Raw genomic sequence first — 14,362 nt, 5'->3', positions numbered from 1 at the left:
TCTACATAATAAAATATGTTATAAATACATTTTTTTTTATTTTTTAATGATTATATTCTAAGAAAAATTAATATTAAAAAACTTTAAACTTCATAAAAATGAATCGAAGTTTTTTAATAAAAAAAATAAATTGTTTTTTTAAATAAAATTGCTTTTTATCGAATGAAATATATATTTGTGAATAAATCAAAAAACTAAATAAAGATATCGCTATTACATTAGAAGTGCGGCTTAAAACGAGGCGTTTCAATAAATCATCCTTGAAACTTATTAAAGGAATATGTCTGTATATCAAGTTGAAATTTTCATACAAACAAAAGAAAATGCTCTTCGTGAATTTTCGTTTGTCGATGAAGAAACAGTACCATTAGTGAGTATTGATCGATAATATAATTAAGTCATAGATAATAGAAATCTAGATTTACCAATTGAATAAAATATACATATCTTACCTATTCTTTCAAAAGAATAGGTTATAAAACTGAGTCCATCATTCAATAATGGAAGAAGTTAATTGTATAGTATATAGAGAAATAATTGAAGTTTTAATCAAGCCAAATTTACATTGCTTTAAATATAATTAATAATTAATTCTGACCAATTTAATGTTCATCAATTAACAATTGTATATTTTATTCAATTAACAAAACAAATATCTGCTTTATATTATTTCATACAAAATAAATTTCTATCAGTTCTGTTTATTAATTTGAGTTATAAATAGCTTGTGATGAATTATATTACATTATATATTCAATTAGGTAAATATAATAAATGTATTGTGAATATATTATTATTTTTTTTTTGTAATTATATTTAAATATTAAAACATAGATAATATAAAAAAAGATTGAATTTTTATTTATAACCTATTATGTATATATGATATTAAATATAAAAATATATTTTGAATTTGTTACATTACAAATGTTTAAAATATTTTCTTATTTTTTAAATTTAGATATATATATATAAATATTATAATAAATCTCATTACATTGAGAAAAAATTATGAATTGAAATATTCTATAAAATTGATTAATAACTATAATCATATTGATTATGCTAATTTTAAATTATAAGTTTAAAATATATAAGTATCTATTAATTTTTTTCTATTTTAATTTTTTTTAATCTAAAACTTAATTTATCTAAATCTTATAAAAAATATTAAAATACAATTTATTATAAATTGACAGAAGATTATATTTATAAAAATTATATTTTTTATATTAAAAATTATGAAATAAATATAGCTTTAAGTTAGATATTAAGATATAATATAAGATATAATAATAAAATGTTTTTTTAATTCTGTCTTTCTCTTCATTTAGATTCAAATAATTGTGAATACTTATCTTATATTAAGAAAATGAAGATGAATATTTACACAAATAGTAAAATAACCCCAATGGCGACTAATGTCGAAGATTCGTATCCGGACTCTGACTAGTTTATATGTACTGTTTTACAAGCACTTATACTATCGTATTACTATCCTTTTTCTAATTTTTCTTTTATCTTTATTTATGATCTAAATATCTTTAATAAAAAAAATTATTTTATTAATAATACATTTCATCGGTCATCATTCTCAGAGTAAATAATTATATAATAATATAATAGGGTAAATAATTATATAAATGATTGAACAGTATTAGATTAATGATTTTCCGTAATGCAATAAAAATACATTAAAAACACTTAAAATGAATGCAGTTTATTATTTTTAAAATCTTATCTCTATATTCTGGTGATTGCACACTAAATAAAAACATTAATTAATTAATATGATTTATATTTATTCTCATATGGAATGTTTTAACAATATAATTTTCGCTGGTAATTTATTTATTTTATTTTAATAGTAAATTTTTTTATATAATGTATTTTTCTAACTAAATATATGCACACATTATATTCTAGAATGCTTCAAAACCTGTTCCATTACAACCTCTGAAACCAACATCAGCTATCGTGATTACAGGATATATTCCTCCTGATGCTTTGAGGTGATATCTTAGCGTAAGAAAAATCTTATAATCGAAATTTTTATAAATTTTAATAATCATATATATATATATATATATATATATATATATAAAGAAATCAAAAAATATATTTGTTAAACATATTATAGATTGTTAAATATTCTTATAGATTTTCAGTTAATTTATTGTGCAAAAATGCTGAAAATATTGCATTGCATTTTAATGCACGATTAGACAGAGGTTATGTGGTTCGAAATTCAAAATTTAAGGGTTGTTGGGAAGAGGAAGAGACTTGTTCTCCTGCAGGACATATTGCTTTTCGGCGCAATTCCTATGTGCATGTTTTAATTTTTTGTACTGCTAATGAATATCAAGTAAGAATTAAAGATTGATTGATATAATTATAAATTTTATAGCAATATTTTTCAAAATTAATTTTATTAGATTGCAGTAAATGGAGAACATTTTTGTGCTTTTGCATATAGAATACCTCTTGAAGATGTAATAAATTTAGAAATTAATGGATCATTAGAAGATGCTAAATTTAGACAATTGGAATTATTCGTTTATCCTGATCCAAAATTATGCAGACCAAATAACATTTTAACTTTAAAAATTGATCAACCACTCGTCGATTTTCTTGTAGGTTTTTTTTTAAATACTATATTTTATATTTGTTTTTATTAATTGAAATTACTACTAAATATCAAAAATTATATATAGAGTGTTCCAATCACGGTAAACATTGAAAATGAATTTAAAATAGGAACCAGACTTTTCATTGCAGGAAGATTAAAACTTCTTCCACATTCGTGAGTTTTTATGATTTTTAGGATTAAAAAAAATTCAAACAAGAAATAGGGAATAATTAATTTTATATATATTTGATTATAGATTTTACGTAAATCTACAAAAAGGAAAAGCAATTTATCCACATCCAGTAATTGCATTACATTTAAATCCTCGTTTTTTATATGGCAGCAATGTACCTTATGTTGTAATGAATTTCTGGACAAATGGATCTTGGGGATACGAAGAAAGACACTCAGGTCATTTGTCATGGATGCCTGGTCGTGATTTTCTTCTGACGTAGGTTAAAAAAAATACCCTACAAAAAATTTTATTCAAACAAATATAATTAAAGATATTATTAATTAATTTTTAATTATTTTTTTTAAAATTTTTTTTTGTTGAATTTTTAATTCACATTTTTATTGTTTCTTTTGTAGAATTCGATGTGAATTCGAAGCATATACAATATGGTTAGGAAACAAAATGATTGGTGAATTCAAACACAGATTACAACCATCCATCATTGATACTCTTAAAATATCTGGAGATATTGTGCTTCACGAACTAGCTATAACATATTCAAATTAAACAAATTTTTGGTTTGAAAATTTTTAATTATTTGTTATTGATTATAATGATTTTTTTTTATCCTATTTATCTTTCCCGCTATTTACAAAGATAAACTTTTTGGAATAATATTTCATTATTGATTAAAGTTTATTTATATTATTGACAGATCATATATGATTCTCAGCTCAGAATAATTGCACAATCGAAACACAAATTGATAATGTTTTATCAATATTTCATTTTCTTTACTTGAGTAGTAAAAAGTTTGGATGAAGATCGAATTAGTTTAAAGAATTGTTATAAAAAAAACTTGAAATTACATATAAAACTCGTCCATGCTTGCTATGATTATCAATTTTTTCAAATAACAATTCGTGTTTTGATTGCACAACTATTTAGAACTTGTTGATGTATAAATAGATAATATATTCATAGGATATTTTTAGAACAAATCAAATATAGAAATCAAATCGAAAAAGTTAGTATATAAAAATGTTCTTTATTTATTAAGTTTGTATTAAATGAAGCGAAATGAAGATAGAAAAGTTCTATCTATCATTTCATTCTGTTTCTGCCTCACTTCATTTAATGTAAATTCTAAATTGATTATAATTTAATCAATTAACATTTTCGTGTATTAACTTTTATATTTAATTGACTTTATTCTTCAAAATTGATCCGCGAATATATGTTATGTATAATAAAATATATCTTGTAGATAATAGTAGATTAATATATATTTGTTAAATAAAATTTTAAATATAATTTATATTGTACTTTTCAAAAATCAATATTTCTCAAATATTATGTTTATCATTTTTTTTCGAAGAATGTAATATAATATAATAAAAAAAATAATATAAATTATAACATTTTACATTAATATATTAATTTTTGACATATAATAAAGAAAAAAAAAAACTATTCTAAAAATTTATATATGTAATAGTCATAATCAAATTTAAATAATGTATATAAATAAAAAATATATATTATAATTTTATTCATTAAAATAAATATTTTTCGAATACTATATTTTAAAAATTAATTACAATTATAAAATATATTTAAATATCTACATATTATATAATATTAAAATAAATTTGTAAAATAATTATTTTCATATTAATTTATTTTTAATACCAAAAATTTAAAACTTAATTTTTAAAATATATTTTAATATTTTTAAATATGTATATATATTATATGTATTATATATATATATATATATATATATATATATATATATATATAATGACTTTTACATTCATTTTGATCTTTCATATTTTTTACATAGTGTTTCCAATCACTTACATATATAGTTTCAGGTAAAAGTAAAAAAGCGCGAAAGCAAGGTAAAGTAAAGAATCAGAAAATTTTTAGCGGTTTTGAATTGTCAATTGTTATATGAATGTGTTATATTGTTTTATAATAAATTTTATTATTATTTATAGTTATTATAGAAAAATAAAGAAATCTAATGGTAACATACTTTTAATTAACTATTGAAAAGTTAAAAAGAAAAAAAATAAATAAAAATATTTTTATATCTATTATTTTTAATATCGAATGATTCTTTATGCTTCTTTAGGTTATTTTATTTGTTCACTATAATCTTCAAAATATATTTTATTCGTTTTTATTAATAATAAATATAAAAAATATATTGATGTTATATTGTTTTAAATATAATATCAATTTGAAAATATTATGTTCTTTTATAGTTTTTTTTCATTATAATTATAATATCTTTAATTCCAAAATCAAAAAGATTTTATTCATTTAATAATTTAAATAATAATAAATCAAAATAAAATTAGAAAATTTTTTTTCATTTTAATGATTTAATAAATTTTTGTCTTTTTTAATCAACAGAATCTTTATCAAAAACAACTTTCACCTGAAAAGAAGGAAAAGATGTCAAAGAGATGTGCTTTAGATAAATTAGAAAATACGCCTACAAAATTATTAAAAACTGATACAAATCATTTAATGTCAAAAGTTAGAACAGCTTTATTTCAAGATAAAAATTGTGAATCAAAACTAAAAAATGTAACATTGAGTACTAAAAATTTTTATAATTATTCTGAGACAAAAATTTATAAGATCAGTCCTGAAATACCAAAAGAAAAACGTCAAGAATATCATATAAGACGTGTGCCTTATCATAGGAAATATATTAAAAGACATTCCATAGGAGGTATCAATGCTGGTGTATCACATAGTATCAAAAAACCAAAACCAAAAACAAATTTAATTAGTACAAAATATAATAATAACATAGAAATGATTAATGATATATCAAACAATATACAAAAAAATTTATCACAAAAAATTAAAATACCAGAATTGGAAATAGTAACTAATACATCACCAGAAATTGATCTTAATAAACGCTTTTTCAAAATTAAAAAATCGTCAAAGAAAAGTTCTTCAGCTATAGTAACTATAAGTAATAATGTAAAATTAAAAATTGAATCAAATGGTAAAATGGTATTAAATCAAAAGAATGAAAATCAATCTCATAAACAGCAAAAACTTGTAGACATTTCTTTTGATGCAACTGATTTATCAGTAGATGAACCAGAATTAGAAACTACAATAGAAAAAGATAAAGTAGCTAATATATTAAAAATTCTAGAAAATGATTGGGCTGATGATGATTATGATACTATGGAAGTATTAACTAATGAAAAACTTGAACATGTTTCACCATTAAAATCAGTATTAAATAATGTCACAATGTCACCAACAAGTGAACTAAGTAATATGACATTAACTACAAATATCAAAGATATTAGTATACCAACTGTTTTGAAGAATATTCCTTTAGATAATAATGAAAATACAGAACAAAAGTATTATCCATTATTTAATAAGGGATATTCTGCTAATAAAGAGTTTAAGTAAGCAAAGTATTTAAAATATTTAATTAATTTCTAAATCATTTCTTATAATTGTATCAATTTTAGTGAAATTAATAAAAAATTAAATAATGGAAAAGAAAATACAAATTGGCAATTATCTATGAAATTAAATGGTTGTGATAATCAATATCAACTGGATGTTGGACAAAAAAATTTTGGAGCAACACAATGTATAGAATGTGGTATTGTGTATCAAATAGGAGATCCAGAAGATGAAAATGCTCATTTAAACTGTCATAATAATAAAAAAAGTTTAAAATTTCCGGTATGTATAAATTATATATATATAGCTCATTTAAATAATAATTTGGACATTTTATCTTGAAAATTCAGGGTTGGAAAACGGAACGTGTAGTTATAGAAGATCCTCTTACATCAAGTCGAGTAATCTTAATAGAACCAGGTGACTCAAAATTATGTTGGAAGAAAGTGAATGAAGTTTTAGTATACGTAGACAGAGATTTAGGATTAGGTGACACAAAATTATCAGATTATGAACAAAAAAAAGTAATAGCAAAAAATACAAGATAAAATAATTTTATTAGAAATTTTATTTTTAATAAAATTTTAATACAATTAATTATTTAGGTTTATTTATATATAAGAGATAAAGTCATCATAGGAGTGCTAGTCGCAGAACATATAACAACTGCATATCGCATGATACCTGAATTATTAGAATTAGATTGTTGCACAGCAGAAAGTAGTCCTGCTAAATGTGGTATAAATGTTGTATGGACAGATTTAAGTCATCGTAAACAAGGTATAGCTACTAAATTGGTTGATATATTAAGGTAAATATCTATATTACTTAAAAATAATTTAGAAATTTATAATTATATATTAAAATATATATTAATAATTAATAATTTTTTTAATTATTTCAGAGCTAATTTTTATTTCGGTTATGTTATGTCTATAGATGATATAGCATTTTCAATTCCAACTCCAAGTGGAAAAATATTTGCTGAAAAATATACCAAAACACGAAATTTCAAAGTATATAGTTAAAATTTGATATTAATAAAAAAATTCAAAATTTATAATAATAGTACAATAGCTAAATTTATAATAATTTGTGTACAAAAAATATATACTGTGCAAATTATTATCAATATATTTTATATTTACAGAGAACTTATTTTTTTTTATTGTTTTACTTAGTTTACATTAATTAAATAATTTAAAATTTTTTACTATGTTTATTTGAAAATTTATTAAAATTTTATTTTATTTATTTATTTCTAAACAAAACTTTAAATATTATAGTTATAATAATATAACATTACTATTTTTACTATGAAATATTTTTATTTATTTTAATATTTTATTACTATGCAAATTCAAATATTTTATTTAAATACGTAATTTATTATTTTTATAGTACAAATACAAATAAAGATTAGTTTATTAATTTTAATACTTTATTTTTTTTTTGTATTTTTATTTTGTACACATTTCTTTTTTAAATATTTTATTACATCGAATGTTTGTAAAAAAAAAAATAAAAAATAATATCACACAGTTTTTATATAAGTTATATTTTTATTCAGTTTATATCCAAAATATAAACAATTAACGGTAACATTTCTTATAAAACTACTTAAAAATTACTTAGAAAATAATAATTAATGAATTTTAATTGAATACATTTACTATATAAAAAATAAAATATAAAAAGGAAAAAATACTAATTTTACTTATGGTACAGAATAATTCTTTATCGAATCATCGATCATTATAACATTATAGTGTTATCAAAGGCAAATATTTTTTTTCGATATTACACTACAATATTATAACAATAGTAAGAATTAATTACTTTTGAGGAAAAGATTCGATTTCTATATAATTGTATGAAAAATAGTTTTTATAATAATGATTAATTTAAGAATTGTCAGAAACATATACTTATAAATAATATAAACAGGAACTACCATCTTCTGTTTCTTGACGAACGATTATAATCATATTTATCTAATCGTTCAAAGTGTTTATCATTCGCTCGCTTTCCTTTCCATGCTTTATGACGCTCAGCCATTTGATATAACTCCTCAGGTACTTCCTGTATAAATAAAAATACATATATAAATATATACATATATAAAAGTTGAATCAATATAAGTATATAAATATATTAGAACATACTTGGTTTGCTTCTTCTAAAATACTAATTAGATCCTTTGCGTGTGTCCAATCTTTCCTGGTCATGAAGGTAATACTTTCCCCACTACGTCCTGCACGACCGGTGCGACCAACTCGATGAACGTATTCTTCTATATCTCTCGGAAAGTCATAATTTAATACATGTCTAAAATAAATTTATTTGATTAGAATTTAAGTTTGATTAAAATTTTAAAATATATAAAATTAAACATACGTAATATCTTCGATATCGATGCCTCTACTGGCAACATCTGTGGCTAATAAAATTTGTACTTCACCAGTTTTTAAGTCTTCTAAAGCTTGTTCACGATCTGACTGTTCTCTTCCCCCGTGTATGCTTTGACAATTAACACTTTGTAAAGCTAAATCACTTGCTACATCATCAACTTTAGTTTTCTTTCCAAAAAATATGATAACTTTATCATTCGGAGACATTTTACGGAAAAATTCGTACATCTATTAAAATAAGAAAAGAATGTTATACACAATTTTATGTTTTAAAACATTATTCAAGGTATTTTTCATTTGACAATGAAATTATATACCATATCAGTTTTTTCTTCTTCGTCAACAATATAAACTTTTTGCATAACAGTATGCACTGTGGCTAGATCAAGAGATCCTACAAATACTTGAATTGGATGTTTCATATATGATTGAGCTAAGCGTCTAACACCTTGAGGCCATGTCGCACTAAAATACAAATGTATTATTTGGTATTGTTACATATACATATTGCTTATGGTATTATAATATTATATTGGTTATGGTATATAAATAATATTTTTTTAATTTTGTTTTAATACCAAATTTTGTATACCTTGTCATTACTGTTTGTCTATCAGGTCTAATGTCTAATAAAGTTTTTCTGATTTGAGGTTCAAATCCCATGTCGAGCATACGATCTGCTTCGTCTAATACCAAATATGTAATTGAACTAATATTTAAAATTTTTGCCTCTACAAGATCATTTAATCTTCCAGGTGTTGCTATAACGATTTCTACACCTTCGGTCACTACATTTACTTGTTTTTTACGACTTCCACCTCCATATAAACACACCCTAATAATATATTAATAATATATTTATAAAAATATATTTATAGATATATAATTTTAAAATGAAAATATATTAATTATATATAATTATATTAATTATATAATTATAATTTTACTTACGCTTTTATACCATGATAGGAATATTTATTTACTTCTTTTTCAATTTGTAATGCTAATTCTCTAGTTGGTGCCATAATAAGGACATTTGGTCCTTTTCTTTCGACTCTAGGTATTTGTTGACCTTCAATATGAATTAATGCAGGAAGTAAGAATGCCAAAGTTTTTCCTGTAAATATATTAATAAAATAATTTATCCTTTACAGATTATATCATTATATCACAATATTATATCATTTATTAATATACCTGTGCCAGTTTGTGCTATTCCAATAAGATCTCTACCACTAAGGAGAATCGGCCATGCCTGTGATTGAATTGGACTTGGTTTAACAAATTTTTGTTTTCTAATTTCATCGAGTATTTCAGGATATACCTATAATATTTATTTAAGTATTATATTTTTTTTATAAATATTCATTCAGATATATAGATTAATAATTTAGATCAATAGATAAATTTACCTCGAAAGCTTGTTCAAAAGTTTCAATGGGATTAGGTATTTTTAAGAGGTCTGAATTATTTCCTTTTTCTTCAAATACATGTTTAACTTCTATATTATTATTTGTTTTTCTAATATGAGCTACTTGTTCCTTTGTCATAGCTGTAACTGTTGGATGCTCTTTATAAAAGTTTTTAATAATTGGTGCAAACTTCGACCATTTTTCTTTTTGATATTCATCCTAATCAACGAAAAAATTTATAAATAATATATATAAATTTATTTTATATTATTTTTTATTATATTTTAATTAACTTACGCATTCTTTACTCGCTGCTGTCCAGTCAAAATTGCGAAAGTCAATCTTCGGTTTAGTTTCATCTTGTTGTTTTTGCTCTATAGAAAATAAAGGTTTTATTTCTTTTTGTTCTATAGGAACATCTTTTAAACTTTCTTCGATTAATATTTTAGCCTGCTTTTGTGCTTCTTTGGTCCCAATGATTGTAACTGCAGTAGTACTACTACCAGTAGATCTGTCAACCTATGATATAATTATTTATTTTTTATTTATATAATATTTATAATATTTATATATATATAATATTTTTTATTTAATATATAATAAATTAAATTTTGATTTTTCATAGTTTATTATTATATAAATATATTTTAATATATAGATTTCAAAATAATTTAAAAGATAAAAATATAATTTCTATTTTTTATTTTAATGTATAATAATACATAGTAATATTCAAATATTATTAGTACTATGTTGTACATTAAAATAAATAATTTAAATAGTAAGATAAATAATAATAAATTAATATAAATAATAATAATTAATAATAAATTAATAATTAATAATTAATAATAATAATAATAATAATTTAAATAATTTAATAAATATAATTCCTACTATTCAAAATACAAAATACGAAAAACTATATGAAAAATTATATGTCATAACAAAATATTTTTTATTTAAATATTATTATTCTTATTATTTTAAAATATATTCTAATATTCTATATATTATAATATATATATACTTATAATATATTATAATAATATATATATATACTTATAATATATTATAATAATATATATATATATACTTATTATATATTATAGAGTTATTATATATTATAAATACATTTTAATATTCTATATATTATATTCTAATTATTAGTCTTATTATTCTAAAATATAATTAAATATTGTCTTTATAAAAATAGAAAAACAAAATTTATAATATTTAATTAATACTTACGTGAATCTTAGTTTTTGTTTTATCTTGTAATTCTCTTATGTTACTACCACTTTTTCCAATTAATTTTCCAATTTTTTCAGTATTAACTTGTATTACAAACTTTTGATTGGAATTAGATGAAACAAAATTTGAATAATGTTCTTTTTTACCAGTTCTATAATTTTTAAAATTATTTCCATTGCTATGTTTTGAATGAACTTTTGTATAATTTTGTTGGAATTCCATTCTACAAATAACGCACAAGCAAAATATATTTTTATTTGATTTTTAGAATTATATAAATTATGTAAAATTAAAGAATAAAATTATAAGAAAATTAAGTTATATTATAATGAAAACTATAATTGTATTTTTCTTAAAGTTGTAATACCTTTAATACACTATTGATTCTTGAAGATCAAAAATCTAAATCAACAACTTCTAAAAAACACTCGTGACGATTGAAATGGCGATTCTAACCACTACTAAACTACACAAACCACTAAACGTTCACAACTTCAACCGTTTTCGGAAAAAAAATCTTCCCAAAACAGACTGCTGGAGTTGCAAGCAGAGTTGTTACTACTACCCTACTCTAGCTATTAACTAGCGTGGATAAAGTTCGTCGGTTAATAAATATCCGTAGAAAAGTAAAAGAGTGGGGAAGTAATGTTATACCACGTGACTTAGTCGAGCAAATCATCGCCTCTCGCATGTGCAACATTACTCCCCCACTCTTCTATTCTTCAAATCCCTTTTGAATTTGCCACATGCATGATTGAAGGAGTGGGAGAAAGTATTAGTAGTGACAGAGCTTAGAAATAAAAGGAGGGAGAATAACGGGTATTCCATTTGTATTGTATTATCAAGGAAGGGATGAAAAGAAGAGATGGAAAGAGATAGAAAAGAAAAAGAAGGGAAAAGAAAAGAAAAAAAGGAAAGAAAGGAAAAATCTTATTTACATATTTAAATAATTTCTAATTCAGGTAACAAACAATGTGTAGTAAATAAAATAAATTGTAGTAATGTGTATATAACTTTATATGAGATTTTGTTTAATTGATTGTATAATCAATGAAATTGATAATACAATATTAGCGGCATTTATTATTATAAGTATCTGATTTTATAAACTTGTATAAAAGTCTTTTAAATTTTAAATTATAAAAATCTTTTATTTAAAAAACATATTTATTATTTAATATATTATTACTATAATATATATATATATTAATACTATAAAATATTATTTATAATCTTTTATTAAAATTATGTTTAACAGATCAATTCATTTATATATTTTATAATTCATATAGACTGCTGAATAGAATATAGATTCTTCCGTGATTGATATACTTTATCACATGCTTATTTATTTTAATAAAAATATAAAAGTATTTTCTAAAGTATGACATTTGTATTTTTTTTTAATATCTATGAAATTTAATTAATATTTTTAGTTAATGAAAAATAAAAATTTTATATTTTACAGAATCATTCTTTTATTAGAGACTTCAAAAGCAATAGTTGGGATCCAATTCACATAATATTATATATAATAACATCAAATATGAAAATCATGGTTAAAAAATCATTGCTTTCGAATAATACTTCTTGCGAGAGAATTATTTTATATATGAATTTTTTTATATTAATAATATTAAACTTTTTTAAAAATAATAATGTTAATAAAATTTTTAATATTTCTATACATATTTGCGTTTCACTTACTATTCCGTTTTCCTATTTTATAAACTTTATTTATATACAAAAGAATTATACCTGATTTTATTACCCTTTATAAAAGATGAAAAAGAAGAAAACCATTAAATCTATTGAAATTTTCAAATTATTATAGGAACAAAAGAGAAGGGAAAGGAAGGATTTATTTAAACAATTTCTACCACAGGTAATAAATAATATAAATTATAATAACGTGTATATAGCTTTACACAGACGAAGTTTTATTTGCGATTTTATGAACAACGAAACAGATAATACAACATTAAATAGCGGTATCTTTCAATATAAATATCTGAATTTATAAAAATCTCTTAAATTTTAAATTAAAATCTTTTGTTAAAAAAATTTATTTAAATTGTTTAAAATATTATTTACAGCTTTTTATTAAAATTATAGCAGTTCAACTCATATAGATTCTTTCATAATCGATATATTTTATCACATGCTTCTTTATTTTATATAGAAATATAAAAGTATTTTCTAGAATGTGATATTTGTATCTTTTTTTATATATTTTTTTATAAATAATAAAATATATCTACAAAATTTAATTAATGTGTTTAGTTAATAAGAAATAAAAATTCTACATTTTACAGGATCATTCTTTTATTACAAGCTTTAAAAACAATCAGGATCTAATTCTCAATATTATACATAGTGACATCAAATAATAATATTATTGCTTTCGAATAATGTTTCTTGCAAGAGAATTATTTCGTATATGAATTTTTTTATATTAATAATAATTTTTAATATTTTTATATACATTTACGTTTCATTTACTATTCCATTTTCCTATTTTATAAATGAACTTCATTACATTGTATACAAAAGAATTATACCTGATTTTATTATCCTTTATAAAAGATGAAAGAAAAGAAAACTATTAAATCTATTGAAATTTTCAAATTATTATAAAACGAGAAGGAAAAGGAAAAATTTATTTAAACTATCTATTATTTAAACTGGTAATGAACAGAAAAGTAAATAATATAAATTATAATAATATATATATAATAATACAGACAAAGTTTTGTTTCTGATTTTATAAATAATGAAACAAATAATACAACATTAAATAGCGGTATCTTTTAATATAAATTGAATTTATAAAAATCTTTTAGATTTTAAATTTTAGATTAAAATCTTTTTAAAAAAATTTGTTTAAACTTATTTAGAGTATTATTTATTTTTTTATTAAAATTTTATTAAAATTATACATAGCAGTTTCATTGATACTATTTATTTTAAAATTCATGTAAATTCTTCTGTGATCGATATATATTTTATTCACATACTTATT

At 20.7% G+C, this 14,362-nt stretch overlaps 3 protein-coding genes across 5 annotated transcripts; 2 read left to right on the top strand and 1 right to left on the bottom strand.

Moving 5' to 3' along the window:
- Positions 1-81: 81 nt before the first annotated feature.
- Positions 82-4,030, top strand: LOC122713255 (galectin-8-like). Of its 2 annotated transcripts, XM_043933513.1 has the most exons (8): positions 82-370; positions 1,335-1,460; positions 1,927-2,012; positions 2,161-2,365; positions 2,436-2,633; positions 2,715-2,803; positions 2,886-3,080; positions 3,221-4,030. In XM_043933513.1, the coding sequence occupies exons 2-8, from the start codon at positions 1,422-1,424 to the stop codon at positions 3,369-3,371; spliced, it is 963 nt and encodes a 320-aa protein (XP_043789448.1). In that variant the 5' UTR covers positions 82-370; positions 1,335-1,421; the 3' UTR covers positions 3,372-4,030. The 2 variants fall into 2 exon arrangements, with proteins under 2 accessions (XP_043789448.1, XP_043789447.1); XM_043933512.1 differs by lacking the exon at positions 1,335-1,460.
- A 776-nt stretch (positions 4,031-4,806) lies between these two features.
- LOC122713323 (N-acetyltransferase ESCO1) lies at positions 4,807-7,353 on the top strand. 2 transcript variants are annotated; one of them, XM_043933672.1, is made up of 6 exons: positions 4,807-4,836; positions 5,229-6,259; positions 6,326-6,545; positions 6,614-6,787; positions 6,869-7,074; positions 7,168-7,353. In XM_043933672.1, exons 1-6 carry the CDS (start codon positions 4,834-4,836, stop codon positions 7,289-7,291), a joined length of 1,758 nt encoding a protein of 585 aa, XP_043789607.1. In that variant the 5' UTR covers positions 4,807-4,833; the 3' UTR covers positions 7,292-7,353. The 2 variants fall into 2 exon arrangements, with proteins under 2 accessions (XP_043789607.1, XP_043789608.1); XM_043933673.1 differs by lacking the exon at positions 7,168-7,353 and having other exon boundaries at positions 6,614-6,752; positions 6,869-7,031.
- A 762-nt stretch (positions 7,354-8,115) lies between these two features.
- LOC122713303 (probable ATP-dependent RNA helicase DDX43) lies at positions 8,116-11,874 on the bottom strand. The gene is made up of 11 exons (XM_043933638.1): positions 11,708-11,874; positions 11,338-11,563; positions 10,384-10,605; positions 10,087-10,305; positions 9,872-9,998; positions 9,626-9,791; positions 9,267-9,509; positions 8,992-9,139; positions 8,661-8,902; positions 8,429-8,591; positions 8,116-8,345 (listed from the first exon to the last, which is right to left on the bottom strand). The coding sequence occupies exons 2-11, from the start codon at positions 11,560-11,562 to the stop codon at positions 8,214-8,216; spliced, it is 1,887 nt and encodes a 628-aa protein (XP_043789573.1). The 5' UTR covers position 11,563; positions 11,708-11,874; the 3' UTR covers positions 8,116-8,213.
- Positions 11,875-14,362: the final 2,488 nt, after the last annotated feature.

The sequence above is a fragment of the Apis laboriosa genome, unplaced genomic scaffold (genome assembly GCF_014066325.1).
Source record: "Apis laboriosa isolate Shangri-la unplaced genomic scaffold, ASM1406632v1 scaffold23_cov150, whole genome shotgun sequence".
Taxonomy (NCBI): Eukaryota; Metazoa; Arthropoda; class Insecta; order Hymenoptera; family Apidae; genus Apis; species Apis laboriosa.
This window is presented reverse-complemented; position numbering and strand designations above follow the sequence as displayed.